General features: G+C 42.5%; 1 protein-coding gene across 9 annotated transcripts in view; it reads left to right on the top strand.

The window, feature by feature from the left end:
- The window catches only part of LOC120031883 (phosphatidylinositol-binding clathrin assembly protein-like), a 48838-nt gene extending 31310 nt beyond the window's left edge, over nt 1-17528 (top strand). For 4 of the 9 annotated variants that reach the window (XM_038977722.1, XM_038977757.1, XM_038977703.1 and 1 more), the window contains 9 exons: nt 1055-1155; nt 4172-4264; nt 5878-5997; nt 6194-6224; nt 6338-6437; nt 6778-6801; nt 10970-11029; nt 12731-12835; nt 16022-17528. In XM_038977722.1, coding sequence (XP_038833650.1) covers nt 1055-1155; nt 4172-4264; nt 5878-5997; nt 6194-6224; nt 6338-6437; nt 6778-6801; nt 10970-11029; nt 12731-12835; nt 16022-16039 — 652 coding nt within the window. In that variant the 3' untranslated portion in view covers nt 16040-17528. Of the gene's footprint in view, nt 1-1054; nt 1156-3838; nt 3920-4171; nt 4265-5877; nt 5998-6193; nt 6225-6337; nt 6438-6777; nt 6802-10969; nt 11030-12730; nt 12836-13985; nt 14090-16021 lie in introns of all 9 variants that reach the window. The other 5 variants (XM_038977766.1, XM_038977712.1, XM_038977730.1 and 2 more) reach the window with 5 other exon arrangements.
- The last annotated feature ends 335 nt before the right edge of the window (nt 17529-17863 follow it).

Raw genomic sequence — 17863 nt, 5'->3', positions numbered from 1 at the left:
TTTCTGTAGTGGTTTTATGTACCCGCGTCTACTATTGTAATTCCATTCTGTTCAGTGCACATTAATGTAAAAGTGGCGGAGTTGGCCAAAAAACTAGGTTACGTGCATAGTGCCAAGGCACTGATGTGAACAAAACTCCTTATGGAGTTTGTTTGTGTCCCAAATGGCATCCTATTCTCTATAAAGTACACTACCTTTGACCAGAGCCCTATAGGAAATAGGGTGCCATTTGGGATGCACCCAATGTTTACGTTTGTTTACCCATCCAGTTATTTCAGATCTTTGAGTGGGGCATTAATAATAGCCTCGTTGTTGAATTTAGACTGAGCAAACCTCCTCATTCCACACTAGCAAGCCACTGCTCAGTAGTTCAGGGCCTATTCCAAGAGAAGCCAGACTAGACAGTCAGTGCCATGTAACCATAGATTCAAACACTCCATTGCTATTAATAGGCCTGCCCATCTATTCTTACACACTCCTTCCTGTGCCTTTGCCCACCTAAAGAAACCGATGCCAGTGGAACGTATCTGTCGTGCCACAGCTGCATGAATGTCAATGTGCTTCTAAAAAATAATCTCATTCATAAATGTAAGCATTACAAATAATTATATAATTGTATCTCCAACATTAAGGTGGATAGCAAGAGTGCTTGTTGCTTAACGGCACCGCTAGAACGCATTGCATTCCCATGTTCGAATCAGATCAGGGTAGCTGTTCAAGGAGCGCCTCTGGCTGTACAAAGGGTATTGATTGCATGTGACTTTCAGAGAGACTACTGTTTCTCCCGCTCGACTGCTCAAACAAGACTGCAACCTTTGTCTTCAGTGTGGGTGCTTGAAATGTTTGGGATTGTTTTGGAGAAAAAAAAGTTTGTAGGTGAGGGGTGGGAGTAAGGAATAGGTAGGAAGCCCCCCCCGTCCTCTGCTAGATGCAACTTTTACCTTGACCGTTATGAAAACCTTTTGAATAGGCTACGGAAGAGTTGGGGATTTAGCTTTTTGGGAGACTGATGCATCTTTATCTTTTACACTTCTCTTCCTCCTCTCCACTCAAGCACTTCCAGGGCGGCGAGCGACCTGCTGGACTTGCAGCCTGCGTTTCAGCAGCAGGCACTGCCCATCTCCACTGGCCTGCCGACAGCCAACACATGGGGAGGTGAAAGCTCCCATCACACTGTGGACGCCTGTTTTACAAGCCTTATTGACAAGCATACTGTACATATACACACTCTTCATTGTATTCCTCTGTGTAAACTAATGTGATAGGCCTGTACATGCATCATAGTCATACATGTTCAAGCAAGCCTGTGCCTAATTAAAGGGCTTATTAACTCAGTAAGTTTGCTGGTGGGGGATATACCTTGTGTATTTGACAACTCCTGAAAGCTATTGGTGAACTTGAATTAGAAATTGAGTGGGGAGGCCGCCTGAGTGGCGCAGCAGTCTAAGGCACTACATCGCAGTGCTAGAGGCGTCACTATAAACCCGGGTGCGATCCCGGGCTGTATTACAGCCGGCCGTGATCGGGAGTCCCATAGGGCGGCGCACAATTTGGCCCAGCGTCTTCCGGTTTAGGTGAGGGTTTGGCCAAGGGGGCTTCACTCCGCTCACGGCACTCTAGCGACTCCTTGTGGCAGGCCGTGTGCCTGCAGGCTGACCTATGTAGTCAGTAGAACGGTGTTTCTTCCGACACATTGGTGCGGCTGGCTTCTGGGTTAAGCAGGCGGGTGTTAAGAAGCGCGGTTTGGCGGGCCATGTTTTGGTGGACGCGTGACTCGACCTTTGCCTCCCGAGCCCGTTGAGGAGTTGCAGCAATGAGACAAGATAGAAATAGGGGTAAAATAACATTTGGGTAGTAAGACTTCTCAATATCAGCTAAAGTCGATCAACAGTTAAATCAGTTGGGTAGTTTGCTAGACAAACTGTCAGCAACTCCGGCTGGTCTGTATCATGACTGAGCAGATATTCATTCAGAGTATTATTCAAGTTATTAATTTACCCCATCTGATTGCTATGACACCTTCTGTCCATCATTCATGGGATTGGTAGTTAAACCTCATGATGGAGGTGGCAAATTAAGAGGCACCTTTATCTTGAGTGCCTTGTAATGTTGTGTGCTTTGGAATTCAGGGTCTTGTGTCAATGGAAAGTAAATAATGATAAGATTGAAATGATTAGATACAAACCAACCTAACTGTTTGCCTTTTCACTTACAAATACACCAAGTTTAGTGTCCCTCAACTAAAATGTTGTTATTTTGTGTTTTATTCCAGTCATTGTGCTATCACTAGTTAGCGTTGGCTTGCGAAAGTACTAAACTTCCTTTATTCTGGACACATACATACAAATGGTATCCACAAGTTCATCTTACTTTAGGGAAGTAGATGAAGGGCCTCATTGTCAAAATTCCGAAGTATCCCTTTTAAGGCTCTGTTTGTTTCATGTGAAGAAGTGACCATTTTGGACTGGTGCACAAATTTAGTATATGGCCTTTGGTGTAAACATATTATGGGGTGAGATGCATGTGATGGAAGAACCTGCTTCATGTCAAATATTGCTTAGATACAATTATTGTGACTCTGGGTGACAACAAGGCTGTTTTGTTTCCTTGCAATGATACGTTGAGTATTTTTGATAAGAGAACTCAGTTCATGAAGAATTCTGTCTGGGTAATTCTGGCATGGGTTTTATGTTCTGCCGCACCCTATGTTGTGTTTCTGCATGCTTCGTTTGACCTGACTCATCGTCCTCTACTAATACCTCCCGGTTCTCTCTTCTTCTGTTTGTTCCCTTTGCCTGTGTAGATCCTTTCTCTTCTACAGAAGCTGTCGATGACTCCATTCCAAACTTTAACCCTTTCCTATCACATCCTGTTGTTGATGCTGTCCATCTACCTGTTGAATCTTCCGATGGTGTTAGTTCTAGGACACCCAGTCATGAAATGTTTGGTGGTAAACAACATTTCTTTATTTCTCTATTATGGGGTGTTGTCAAATTGTCCCCATTTGTCATATTCAGCCTGCACGCACCATTCTGCCTTCTTTGTCCTAGTTTTTACAACTCAAGCTGTGTGAGTGTGTGATTTTGTGTTTACATGGGGTATATGATGTTGTAGTTAGATGTGCTGGCGCTACCAACGGTTTTTTTCAGGAATCAGGTGCTTATCTGGGTTGCTGTAGGTCTTTGGTATTCCAAATAAGGAAAGGTGATATCGTTTCCCATAAATGACCACACCAACAAGGTTTTAAGTTCATGGTGTGCTTTTATTTTGAAAAAGATGATGCATTTCGACCGTGTGGTCTTTGTCAATTGCTAGCACCATTACCTAAAACACTTGCTGTGACAGTATATTATTTGTTTTTGTTTGACTGTGTGCAGTGATGACACAGGCGATTTTGGAATGCCGCTGACTCTGTTTGCTCACCGATGTAGGTTCATAGCATATAATGTAACATAAGACTTCTGTCATTTTGTTTTTAGAGCAGTTTATCTCAGGTACTATGATGGGGAACCCAACTGACCTATGTTTTCTGGAAACCACGGAAACTTAGGACCCTGAACCTACCCCGGGTTCATGTTTGCTCTAGTCTAGTTGCTTTCCTGATTGCCATTTTGCTTTTAGTACTAGGGTTTTGTGTTTAAGCGTTTTGAAGAATTCTTTCCTTTTCGCAAACTGCTCTGCTAGATTTTACTTTTCCATTTTGACCATCTTCTTGTGCACTTTTCTGGAGCTATACTTTTCATTTGTTTTTCATTTCTAATCTTGTTTCTCAACGTGCCTTCTAAAACTGCCTCTCTTTGCTGTCCATCCTTCCTGCTTGCCTCTGGTTGTGTGTCAGACTCCTTCTGTGGGCCAGAATCTTACCCTACCACCCCTCTCTTTCAATCTGAGCCCCCTGCTGTAGCTGGTCTATTTGGAGGTAAGTACTTGGGGCTTGCCATTCCTACTGTCTCCTTGTCTTATCTCTGGTCTGAAAAGAGAACTTGGGTGTACAGAATAGATTTGACTGGACAAGAAGGGTTTCTGCAAGATGGCTGAAGATGGTGGAACCATCCTACTTAAGTTAACAAGTGAAATAAATTACTTCCATTTTGCACCAGAAAGCCTAATGGCTTGATTAATGCCTCAACTAATATCAGCCCCCAACACTCTTCTGTTTCCTCTGACCCAGGGTTCTCAGCATCTCCCACACTGCAGCCTCAGACTGCCAGAGGCCTTAATGTCGACTTTGACTCTGTGTTTGGCAACAACGTGGACTCGGCTGGTAAAGATCACATATCCCCCTACCTCTCCCAATTTACCACCATGAAATATGGGCATGAATGATTTGCTTTGAAGTGTTCCCTCGCTTCACATAAAAGTTACCCTTCGGCACATCTCTAGGATCAGCTTACCCTCTCCTAATTCTAACCTGAACCATCAGAGGGGAATCACAAAGCTGAACTTAGAACAGTGTTTAGGGGCAACATAATGCTTCTCCCATGGGCACTACATCCTCTGCTGCCCACTGGGGGCAACTCACCTCATGGGCCATCGCAGTGCTTGGGGATTGGATGTTTTGGAAATGACTTAAAAATACTTGCAGTGAGTGCTTGGTCAATGATTGAGAAAATTTACCACCATGAAATATGGGCATGAATGATTTGCTTTGAAGTGTTCCAAAAGAAGCATTCATTTGATCTTATTTTTATATTTTGGGGGATGGGAAAGCACAGACTTCCCTCGGGGATTCATATGCACTATTTTCAGTTACCTGTCTGTCATTCGAGACATGGTGGGTTTCAGGTCTGCTCTGGTGCCTTTGAGCTTCTTTAGTGAAAACTTGAACTCTTGCACTGCTGGGGCCTGCAACATGGCAGTTTGTCATGAATAGAACCCAAAGACTCTGGGTAGTGCTTTCCTCAGCATCACACTGTAAAATAACACTTAAAAGGAAAACTACCCAAAAACTATGTTTTGGTATTTGTTTCATTATTCCGTTGTTGATATAGTCCCAGAATGTTTTGCATGTAAGCAATCAAGTTTTTAAGATGTACAACTTTCAAAATACAGCCAGTATGATGCATTTAGAATAGTATTCCTTTAAAGTGTCTCTTTTTAAATGAATACTACATTAAAAAAACATATTTTAGTACTTTGTCAATTTTTCTGCTGTTAATAAAACCCCCCACTTTTTTTTTTTTGCATGTTTTCAAGATAAAGCACTTTCTGGAAAGCAAAAACATTCCATGATCCATCATAGGATGTAAAATACATGATTTTTACGTTTTTTTTAGTGTAGTATTCCTTTAAAGTCCATCTAGTCATTTTATTCCTTTCACATTCTCTAATCTTGCATGATCTTTAAGGAAAATGGAAGAGCTTAGGAAATGAGTATTGGCACTATTTCAATCTCTCTTAATATAGACTACTGCCCCTGAGTAGTTGTGCCTATGACGTCAATAAGCACGTCACCGATGGGAGCATTTGTCAGCGAAGGGCCCGTTGGTGCTCAATAAAGTGTTAGTGAAGAGGGGAGAATGTACACGTATGTAATGTGTGGTTTCTGGGGCGCTTCGCTCACGACCTCACCGTTGTTTTTGTTTCTCTCCCTTGTCCGTTGGGTGGAACACACACTTTGGGCCTTGGCTTTTGCATGGCACATGCATGACTGGGTGAGTTGACTACACACTCCTTAGTCCCGGACCACCAGAAATGTCATTTTCACATGCGACACCCGCTTCCCATTTCGCTCACGTTAACCATTTCCTCTTACCTGTCTCGTCTCTGGTGTTGTGTGTCATTGTTGTGTCGTCTGGCGTTCCTTTACTACCTTGTTTTTTTCCCTCCGTCACTCCCTCCCACCCTGCCCCCTTTTCTTTTAAAACAATGTTTTAGGTGGCATCCTCAAACCCACAGTGGCCTCCTTGCCCGGCCAGGGGCTAATCCCCAGCGGGCAGCAGCCTGGGAAGCTGGTGTCCGACGACCTGGACTCGTCCTTGGCCAACCTTGTGGGCAGTATGTATCATTTAACGTGCTCCTTAGGCCTTTCTCCTACTCTACTGTAATGTTCAACTGCATATGCTATTGATGAATACTCAACATTTTTAGCAGACCAGCTTCCAGATGACGTGTCACGTGCCAGCTCTGTTGGACATTGTCAAGTCAGTGGCTCTATGCACTCAACTGTCAATGCATTCTCTTTCCTTTTCAGATTTGGGAATTGGCAATGGCGTGGCAAAAAAGTAAGAATGCTATGTTAACTAAACTGGAATCACTTTTTTCTTTTTTTTCCCCCATACTGATGTGGCAGTTAAAAGAAAAATAATTAACATTTCCATTTTTTTTTTAAATTTAGTGATATTCATTGGAGTCAGCCTGGTGAGAAGAAGTTGACGGGTGGAAACAATTGGCAACCAAAGACTGCTCCCTCTACCACATGGAACCCTGCCACCATGGTAAGTTTGTTCGGTATTTGTCTTAATTATTTATAGTTTTCAAAGTTCTGATCACAAAAATCGATTGAATTGATCAATATAAATTATACAATTTATGAAAGGAAATGTGCCATTTCCTCATCTGCTTTTGGAATTGTTTATCCAACCCAAATGCTGCTTGGTTTAAGTTCCTGGTGCATACGGATCATATGGACAGAAAGCACCAACTGCCTTTGTTAGCGTGTATTTGTTTTTACTGTGTTAACTGAATGTGTATTTTTTTGTTGTTTCAATATTTTCTAATCTCTGTCTCAAATGTCTGCTGCATTGTATAATTGTTCTCCTGGGGGAAAAAATACAGAACGGAATGCATTTCCCACAATACGTAAGTTTCAATGGTCGTACCATTTCCTGCTCTTTGACCAAAGCTGGCATGCCTGGTATTAACCCCACACATTCACCCAGCCACGCCTTCTCTCTGACTTGTGGGCCAAGAGGCCCGGGTCACTCATCACCCGCCCTGCGGTCTGCCCCGTGGGCGCCTTACGACCTGCTGACCTCAATCTAACACCGATGCCACAGCATGATCTGTCATGACTGACCTCTCCTCCTCAGCTCAGCCCTTTGTTCTCCAAAGGCTGGTTTATACTAGGTCTAATGACATGTCTCTAGACTACACTGCTCAAAAAAATAAAGGGAACACTTAAACAACACAATGTAATTCCAAGTCAATCACACTTCTGTGAAATCAAACTGTCCACTTAGGAAGCAACACTGAATGACAAATTTCACATGCTGTTGTGCAAATGGAATAGACAAAAGGTGGAAATTATAGGCAATTAGCAAGACACCCCCAATAAAGGAATGGTTCTGCAGGTGGTGACCACAGACCACTTCTTTGTTCCTATGCTTCCTGGCTGATGTTTTGGTCACTTTTGAATGCTGGCGGTGCTTTCACTCTAGTGGTAGCATGAGACGGAGTCTACAACCCACACAAGTGGCTCAGGTAGTGCAGTTCATCCAGGATGGCACATCAATGCGAGCTGTGGCAAAAAGGTTTGCTGTGTCTGTCAACGTAGGTTCCAGAGCATGGAGGCGCTACCAGGAAACAGGCCAGTACATCAGGAGACGTGGAGGAGGCCGTAGGAGGGCAACAACCCAGCAGCAGGACCGCTTCCTCCGCCTTTGTGCAAGGAGGAGCACTGCCAGAGCCCTGCAAAATGACCTCCAGCAGGCCACAAATGTGCATGTGTCAGCATATGGTCTCACAAGGGGTCTGAGGATCTCATCTCGGTACCTAATGGCAGTCAGGCTACCTCTGGCGAGCACATGGAGGGCTGTGCGGCCCCACAAAGAAATGCCACCCCACACCATGACTGACCCACCGCCAAACCGGTCATGCTGGAGGATGTTGCAGGCAGCAGAATGTTCTCCACGGCGTCTTCAGACTCTGTCACGTCTGTCACATGTGCTCATGTGCTCAGTGTGAACCTGCTTTCATCTGTGAAGAGCACAGGGCGCCAGTGGCGAATTTGCCAATCTTGGTGTTCTCTGGCAAATGCCAAACGTCCTGCACGGTGTTGGGCTGTAAGCACAACCCCCACCTGTGGACGTCGGGCCCGCATACCACCCTCATGGAGTCTGTTTCTGACCGTTTGAGCAGACACATGCACATTTGTAGCCTGCTGGAGGTCATTTTGCAGGGCTCTAGCAGTGCTCCTCCTGCTCCTCCTTGCACAAAGGCGGAGGTAGCGGTCCTGCTGCTGGGTTGTTGCCCTCCTACGGCCTCCTCCACGTCTCCTGATGTACTGGCCTGTCTCCTGGTAGCGCCTCCATGCTCTGGACACTACGCTGACAGACACAGCAAACCTTTTTGCCACAGCTCGCATTGATGTGCCATCCTGGATGAACTGCACTACCTGAGCCACTTGTGTGGGTTGTAGACTCCGTCTCATGCTACCACTAGAGTGAGAGCACCGCCAGCATTCAAAAGTGACCAAAACATCAGCCAGGAAGCATAGGAACTGAGAAGTGGTCTGTGGTCACCACCTGCAGAATCACTCCTTTTTTGGGGGTGTCTTGCTAATTGCCTATAATTTCCACCTTTTGTCTATTCCATTTGCACAACAGCATGTGAAATTTATTGTCAATCAGTGTTGCTTCCTAAGTGGACAGTTTGATTTCACAGAAGTGTGATTGACTTGGAGTTACATTGTGTTGTTTAAGTGTTCCCTTTATTTTTTTGAGCAGTGTATAAGAATACATCCATGGACCGTCGTTACACCTACTGTACATATTTTTAAAAATGTATTATTCATTTGATTTAATACTCCTTTGTCTTTTTTATTGAACTTCTGGTCACACCTTACTCTGAGCCTGCATTAAGGGTCACATAATACCTGTATAATAAGGACATAACTGTTGTGACACCATGACAGTCATAACATGACAACGGGGTTTAGTAGGGTGAAACATTTTGTAACTATCTGAATTTCTACAACAGGAACACCCCTTTTGCTACTGTGTGCCCTTGTATGTTTTGAGGGTGGTGGTGTTAACCACTAGACCACTCCAACTCGGTAAAAGTTAGCAAGACCTGTTTCCATAAGCTGATCTCGCCTGTTCACAACACTTTCAAATGTCATTATTAAGACGGTGTTCTCCAAGCTCATGACTGAAGGTTCAAGTGAAGGGTTTCCAAAAAAGTTTCAATGGTTTGTGAGTGGGTATGGTGTTTCCATAAGAATGTTAAATAAGCATTCTTACAACAACAAAAGCCTAGTCAGCTATTATCAAGTGACAACTGTTATGGAAATATGCTGAAAGACCATGGTATCTTTGTCTATTGATACTGTCGAGGCCAATGGGTGGATGGACAAGAAACTGAGGTAACATCTTGGGTAGCTGCATGATCTACAACTAACACGCTTTATGCTATGTTTTACCCAGATATCACTTTACCGTAAGGCATCTCTTCGATTTTTATTTTATTTATTATTATGATTATTTTTCCCTTGTTTCTTCTGAACAGTGTGCAAAACAGCATGTTTGGTTATTATCGCAAAGCGACTGCTCATGATTTGCATAAAGTTCTGATGGCATCGTCAAAAGTCTCTGCACTTCACCTCCCTTTCATTGAAAATGACTGCTTTCTGTTTGGGCATTAGAAATAGTATCTGGTGAAAACCCGGAGTTAAGATTTTCCACATTCTAACTGATAATTCAGTGGAAGGTTATTAATGGTAGTAAAATCGATCACCAAAAAAAAAATCATTACGGTGGTTACCTTGGTCATCAAGAATAATGACGATCACCTTCCAAGCCGTTAAAAGCGGCCTTTGTTTTGAATGGAAATACAGATTTACATTTTTTTTGCTGTCTTGTTGGATGTTTGGATGTTCCGTCTCCCTGATACTTGACATCCAAAAAAACAAACTGCCCTACACCAATATTTGTAAGCATTATGTTTGATTAAGATGTTAACCTTTTGGGCTACATGATCAAAACGGGATTCCAAAACGCAAATACTTAAAATAATGTTTTAAGCAACATTTAACTTTTTTGTTTTTTTTTCACCTCACCCTGGACAAGTTCCAGGGTTTAAGCTTCCACAGTGGACTCCCTGGCCTAAATTCTCAACATTGTGTTTTAGTGTTGTTGTGAAATGTCAGAAGGTGCTGGGCTATGATGACTATTGCAGAGGTGCAGTAGCAGAGAGTGAGCTTCTCCGGAACCTGATAATTACCTCCATATTTTCCTATTCAAGCAAATGTCTGCAATCGTTTTGCATGGCCTATATTGTCTGCCGAGTATGCTTTTATGCAAAGCATTTGTGATGAATGTGAGAAGTTGAAAAATGGTTGTTGGACTATCGAAACAAGTGCTGAGTATGTAATGAAACCCACATTTATGTTTTATATACGTCCACTTGTTCATTCTGTCCGTTTTTCAATGGGTTGATTTGCTAATGAAATATTTCCTTCCCGAGGGTGCCTTTTCATTCAACTGAAAGGCCTGTGATGATGAAACAAATCGGGGTTTGTTACTACTCTGAGGGCTGTTTGAGAGTCTAGTAGTTTCTCTATAAAAGCCCCCCTCTGTATTTTTCAGAAGAGCAGCTCTGCACCTGCAAGTAACAGCTTCTTGCTTCAGGGCTCTCTCGCTCTCTCTCTCTCACCCTAACACACACTAAGGATAAACTAGGGGGAATAAGGACAGGCATGCCAAATGTTTCCCAGATGTGCCATTAGTCTTGCCAAAGTGGAAGCAGGCAGGCAATGAGACTGAAGTGTTGCATGTGAATGAGACAATTGTAGCTTGTCTGAGAGATGAACAAAGACAACTTTGTTCAGGTGGGTTGTTTCTGGAGAGGGAACTATACGGACCAAAATGACTAAGCATTTGCACCTGTTATTTTGCTAAAGTGATTAATGAACTAAATAAACATGAATATAAAACGGTCATTATTTACAATTGGTTATATGCTAACTTTGGGTAAAAGTGACGGAGTGTCCTGGTTTATTGAGAGTGACCATCTTTGCTTGTCATCTCAGGCACCATCTGTCATGGCCTTCCCTGCAACGACGCCGACGGGAATGATGGCATATGGAATGGTAAGTATTTTTTTTGGGGGGGTGGATCTTCTTTTCAAGCTATTGCAGCCATGCCTCAATCTTTCTGAGAATGTGCAACCATATCTGACTTCTGGAGCTTTGTGAATGCCTCCCTCAGTACATTAATTATGTTTATGAACCTTATTTTTAGCTGACAAAGAGAATTCCACTTTTACTTTGAACCAATAACAATTGTTTGCTGGGTTTACTTTATTTTTTTATTTTTTTTTAAGATTATACATTTGCCTCTGGTTCACTCCAGGGCCCGGGTTCATAAAACATCTCAATGTAGGATCAGTTTTGCCTTTTTAGATTATAAGGAATGGACAGGAGGGGGCCTGATCCTAGATCAGCCCTATTTGACATTTTATGACTAGATCTTCCGATGGAAAGGCACCCAACCCTGTGCTTTCAATGAAGCCATAGGGCCAACTCCTTGCAATGATCAAAATGTTAAATTTCACCAGCATAAACTGTACAAATTATAAGCAGAAACATATATTTAAATGGCAAAACAAAATCCTGCACCCCCTGTCAAAAAATGTTTCTACGGGCCTCCCGGTGGTCTAAGGCAGTGCTAGCTGTGCCACCAGAGATTCTGGGTTCGAGCCCAGGCTCTGTCGCAGCCGGCCGCGAACGGGAGGCCCGTGGGGCGACGCACAATTGGCCCAGCGTCGTCCGGGTTAGGGAGGGTTTGGCCGGCAGGGATATCCTTGTCCTATCGCGCACTAGCGACTCCTGTGTCGGGCCGGGCGCAGTTCACGCTGACTAGGTCGCAGAGGTGTACAGTGTTTCCTCCGACACATTGGTGCGGCTGGCTTCCGGGTTGGATGTGCGTTGTCAAGAAGCAGTGCGGCTAGGTTGGGTTGTGTTTCGGAGGACGCATGGCTCTCGACCTTCGCCTCTCCCGAGTCCGTACGGGGGTTGCAGAGATGAGACAAGACTGTAACTACCAATTGGATACCACGAAATTGGGGAGAAAAAAGGGGTAAAAAATGTTTTTGTTCTGCAGTCTGACTGTATCCTATAGCGCATTTTCTATATTTGCGGTTGGATGGGTTATTAGAAATTGCTGGTGAAAAACCCTAATGTCCAATAAGAAATGCACATTTTCGTTTTCTGTTGCAAAAGTTTTCCATTGCGTGCGGTTATGAACATGACCCTGTTTCCCGGGGTTCTAAATTCTATCGGGAAGGGAATCTTGGTGGGGAATATTATGTTAGGCTTTTGAAAATGTGACACTAGGACCAATTTGTGAGACTATGTTCGCAAAAACAGGTATTCATTTCTACACCCACAGACTAGCAAAAAGGTCCATGACGAATCAAATGGAAAAATGACCAAGACATTGTAATGATTGACAATGCAAGCTGTTGATATGCATCAAGACGAGCTGATTCAGCCATTAACTTTTACATCCCAGTGCTCGTGTCTCATTATGGAGCTATATTTGAACTATAGTTAATCAGTAACCAGTGTCAAATCAGCCGAGGACAACATGTACAATGATTTTGTTCTGTTAACGCGACTGTGCTTGAACTGAGACATCGTACTACCATGTAACCCGTCATATATCGCTGAAATAATTGACAGAATTGCTCATGTTATCACCATTTCTTCAGCAGTAAAGAATTTGGTGCAAGCAGAACTTTCTTGACGTTTTGATTTTCACAATTTCATTTTTTCTTTGTCTTCCTTCAGCCTCCCCAGATGGGTTCCATGGGCATGATGACCCAGCCCACTATGATGTACAGCCAACCAGTCATGAGGCCGGCCAACCCCTTTGGCTCGGCCCCAGGAGCACAGGTACTGGACTCTCCATTCTACTCCCTTCCCTGGTAGCTTTTCTCTGAACAGATGCCAAGCAGTAAGGTGATGTTGCCCCGTAGACGCTGATCTTGGGTTAGTTTAGTATTTTCCGCCCTAAAGTAGGAATCCGTTGCAGTGAAACTGCCATGTACATTATTTCAAACACTGTTTTTATTCCTTCTGACATCAATGCATGTGCGATAGAACAGCAGAGTATGTACTAGAATTGATCATATATTACGTTGCTGGATTCTCAGCTGTTTCGCCCTAATGCGGATCTCCGCTTTAAGTTTAGGAACAGATGAGGGGAAGCTGATCCTTGATCTGTACCTTGGGGAAACTTCACCCCCCCCCCCGGAGCGTTTACAAACTCTCCCTGCCCTCGGAGGAGCCTGGTTAGATTGTTCACGTCCTCAAACTAGTATCTTTCAGAATGGAGTCGATTCCATTGCAATTTGGCAAGTTTATTTCAGTTTACTTGCTGACTTGAAATGGATTTGAGCCCAACCATGCTCTCTATTGCCTTTTGCAATAGAATGAAGTCTGACTCTGTGGCCAACTTCAACACCCTCTGAGGTGGTATGCCTGTTGTCTGTATGAAAAATCTATCTGCAGGATGCATTGTCCAGCCCCACAACTCATTCTCCATAAAAGTGGTATTGTAATATACACATGGTTATTTCATATATCACTGGTAAATGGTTTAATGTGGCAAGTGACTGAAGGAATTATATTCTGGAGGTCAATAGGAATTCTGCGCTTTGGGATTTCTATTCAGAACGAGCTTTCATTCACCCTTGTACCATTTTAGCTATTATTCTGAATGATGCCTGGCATGTCAACATAGTATTTAGAATAGGATATAACACCCTCATCCTCCTTTCATCTCTTCAGTAGGCTCTAAATCAGAACGGTAGCTGCCTTAGGAGAATATATCTTATGAAGCGTGTTTTTTTTCTGACACGATTTATCTGCTGTAAGGTTTTACCTCCACACTGACCGTGTTAGGGCGCTACACTCTGGACCTGAACCTGTTCTCTCCATTCCGCTCCCTTTATATCTGTAGCTAGGTTCTCCCCTCTTGTTTGTAATTTCCCTCTAGCCGTTCCTCGATTCCCCTCACCCTGTCATTCTCTCTCTGAACTAGCCCTCGGCAGCTTCTAGTCCTTCCAGTCAGAGTCCTCTCAGAGCACCAGGAAAGGACCCCTTTGCACAACTCTCTCTCAAGGATTTCTTGTAGAACCTCTTTAGGTACAACATGTCCTGTGTGTGTGTGTGTGTGTGTGTGTGTGTGTGTGTGTGTTGCATGCTTATATCTGCACACTTCTGCTCCGCTTGCCAACACACCAATGTCTCTAGGGTTTGATAATTATTTGTGCTTCAAAGCTGAATGGCCCAGTCTTTCCCTTCATAATCACTCAACCACCTGTAAGATGTCGCTTGCTCCGTTGCCTTGCATGTCTGCACGGAAGTCTGACCTAGACTGCGAAACAACACTTTTCGAAAAGTACATTGGCCCATGTGACATTTTGACGACGTAATGAAAGCAGCGCTGTTAACAGACCGCATCACTTCATAAGCTGAGACATTTATTTTGAAAACAAAGCCACATTGGTGTGCATCAAACATTTACATGCATGTGCATAAATTATCAGCAGCCTCTTGTGGAAGTTGACCGTTAAAATAAATGTCACCACTAATATGGTTTCTTTTGACACTCGTCTATGCTTACAAAATGGAGCCCTTTGAGATAATTCTGTGACAATTCTGCTAAATGTTTATTTTCTCTAGAGTGGACTTCAGCCCTATGTTTGTTTATCATGCTGCAATTCAAGCTTCAAACCAGGGGTGGAACCAAAATTATATTCCGATCGATTTGTTCTGAACAGAACCACTTCATTTTGTTCCACTGTTCTGACCAGCAAAATAATGTTCTGAACTGGTTCAAATCCCTCAAAGTACTGGTTTATATTGTTCTTATTTTTAGCCTGTGAAATCAAAAAAAAAAATTGTTTACATTTAGCTCATTAAATAACTTAATAGAGCAGGCAAGCTAGTTGTTTACATGGTGTAAAATGTGACTGAAATTTTGTGGGTGGGGAGAGAGCATTGAGGAGGCTAAGTGCTGGGCATCTTATGACATGCATTATACGAATTAGGTCCACAGAATTATACCTAGGAGGAGCAATTTTGAATGTCCTTAGTTTGAGCTAGCTAAGGCGTTTGAGGAAGCTAGCAAGCTCGTGTGTGCAGAGTGGCACCAGAATTTAACGCGTCTTACCTTTTTTTAGTTAATAGATCCAACTTGAAACGTGATAACTAGGCCTGTAGTATCCTTAACTAGCATTAAAAGTGAATCCATTCTTTTCAGGCTAATTAAAAATCTTTCTCCCTTTTCAGGCTAATTAAAAATCTTTCTCCCTATCTTCTGAATCAAGCTTGTAACTAACGTCAGTACAGTAGCCTATGCTTCGGAGGGGCAGGTAGCCTAAAATCGCACAGGCAAAGATTTTCAGCTTGCAGGCAGACACTGGAATAAGTTCTTGAGTGACAGTGAGGGCTTTGCATGGGTGTTTTGTTGTGGGACTTGAAAAAAAATGCCTGGAACGTAAAGTAAGGTTATTCACCGGTTCCCATGCTTTTAAAGTAAAGGTTCTGTTTCTGTTCATTGAAAAATGTTATTTTACGATTATCAGTTCTGTTCCCTGAACCGGTTTCAACCCCTGCTTCAAATAATCATTTTCCCCATTTTTGGGGGGGCTGTCATCTTCATTGCAATACATTCCATTTGCATTAAATCAATGTGGCCAGAATGTATTTAATAGATAGTAATTTGTTCTGCACTACGCTTTCAGGTGTGTTTGATTTGGCCAACAGTATGTCCTGGATGGAAGGCATTTTTGATCTAAGAATCATATGTCCTGTTTTGTGCCGGAGGACTTCTCAGCTAGTCATGACACAGGACTGGCGATTAACTGAATCGTGTCAAGGATTCACTGTTGTCCTGATCAAACACACATCCGAGAACGCAAGTGCTGGAGAAAAAATATCTACAAATATTTTTCTATTGTATTCTGGCCTACGTTTTGTGAAGGAACTTGGTTTGTTATCAAGGGAAACAAGGAGTATTAATGTTTGGCACTTAAATAAATACATTCAATATGGCCTTTATCTTTCTCTCAGCAGATGCAGTTCATGTAACCTAAAAAGGAGGCTTTTGCCCTCCGAAGACAAACCATGAAGCAGCGAGACTAACTTTCAAGCAAAATCCAGTTAGCTGTTATACTCCTCGTCGAGAATATCAGCACAAATAAGGACTCGAGGGGAAACCATGTCCAAGAGGCGTCAAGTATAGGACACGGATCCCATTTTGTAATTTGTCTTCCGAGAAACAGTGTGCGCTGCCATTCTAACCTCTCTACAGGGATCACTCATCCCATTTGTCTTCTGTAAAAGATACAAATGGTTGTGGAAAGGGAGACATTTTGACTTTGCTGTTATGTATGGATAATAGTGGTTTATCACAGAATTGCTTGATCCGATCATCAATCGTACATTATCTAATTTAACCATAACTGATTAGTAAAGCTAACCTCTTAATACCATGATTTTCAAAAAAATTATGTATTACATTTGCAGTAGACATTCCTTGTGCATTGTTTATTTATTTATACCCACGGAGGATATGAAATAGAAAAAAATGAATGACATTGAACTCTTTGTGGGAGGTATTCAGGTGTATACATGGGTATGATTTGATTTGTATAATTGGAGTTTGAGTGTGAGTAAAAAAAATTAAAAATAAAAGTTAATATAAAGATGGAAAAATGTAACCGACTGAACCAGCATAATGTCAAGCACAGTTTTTAGTAGCTCAGTCACTACCCTGGGGTGATATTGGCATAAAACAAGTGTAATGATTCAACTGTCAATTCTGTGAGCTAGGGTCTTTTTTTTCTTAAGGGAACATTTTCACTCACTTGCAAAGCACTACGTTTGATTTGCTGGCATTGCGTTGGGAACGATCCACATTTATGCTTTACACTTGGCATGTAATTTATTTTACATGGAACAATTCTATGGCTGCCTTTCCAAAATGAATGTGCAGAGTGTCCTTCATGCTCAGGCCATCTTTACATAGACCAGCATTGGGGTTGGGGGAAAGGTGGTGGTCACAGGAGGCAGGGGAAAGAGCTGTGGTTGTCACTGGTCAGCTCTAAGTGTCGGATCTGGGTTGAAATACTATTTGAACTCTTTTAAATACTTTGTTTGCTCTAGCTTGTCTACAGTGCCAGAAGGGCTGGGTTAGCAGTTTTGGGACTATTCTATTGGTCTATTAAGCCATACAAGATCAATCAAGCACAGATAAAGTATGTTAAATGATTTAATATTTGAATAAATGTCGGGTAAGTGGGCAGTAGGGTCCAGTTGAGCAGGGGGGGAAATGGAGCACTGTTGATCGGTGCTTTGTGTATATAAAATGGATCATTTCCATCATGGTGGTGGGTGGGATATGTGCAGGATGGTCAGAACATGAAGGTTATTCTATTCATCAAATTAGCATTTTAACGGCATTGTACCTGCAGATTTATATTTTTGTTTATATTAAATATATAAATAAATGTATGCAGAATTTGGTAGATTTTTTTTTCTCAATAAAGTGCAGCTTCCACAAAGTGTTTTGCAACTATCTTGAGTTTGTGTGGGTGATTTGATGATAATGATTTGTAATCAACTGTATTACAGAAGTATGGGGGGATTATACCCATTTGGGTATAAATGAGGTAAGGGTTTATATGTGGCGAAGAGTAAGACAAGTGAATCACTAATTCCCCCGGGTTATAACCTGGGTCTATATCCACATTTTAACATCAGTTACATGTGAGTCTTTTTATAGATCTTAATGAATAAGATTTTATATGAACAGAACCTAGATCAATACTTCTACTCTGAGCTGCTTTAAACCGGTGAAGCATCATGTGGCACAATTGTTCCTTAAGAAAACATTCTTAGACCCTTGCGTTT

The sequence above is a fragment of the Salvelinus namaycush genome, chromosome 3, assembly GCF_016432855.1.
Source record: "Salvelinus namaycush isolate Seneca chromosome 3, SaNama_1.0, whole genome shotgun sequence".
Taxonomy (NCBI): domain Eukaryota; kingdom Metazoa; phylum Chordata; class Actinopteri; order Salmoniformes; family Salmonidae; genus Salvelinus; species Salvelinus namaycush.
This window is presented reverse-complemented; position numbering and strand designations above follow the sequence as displayed.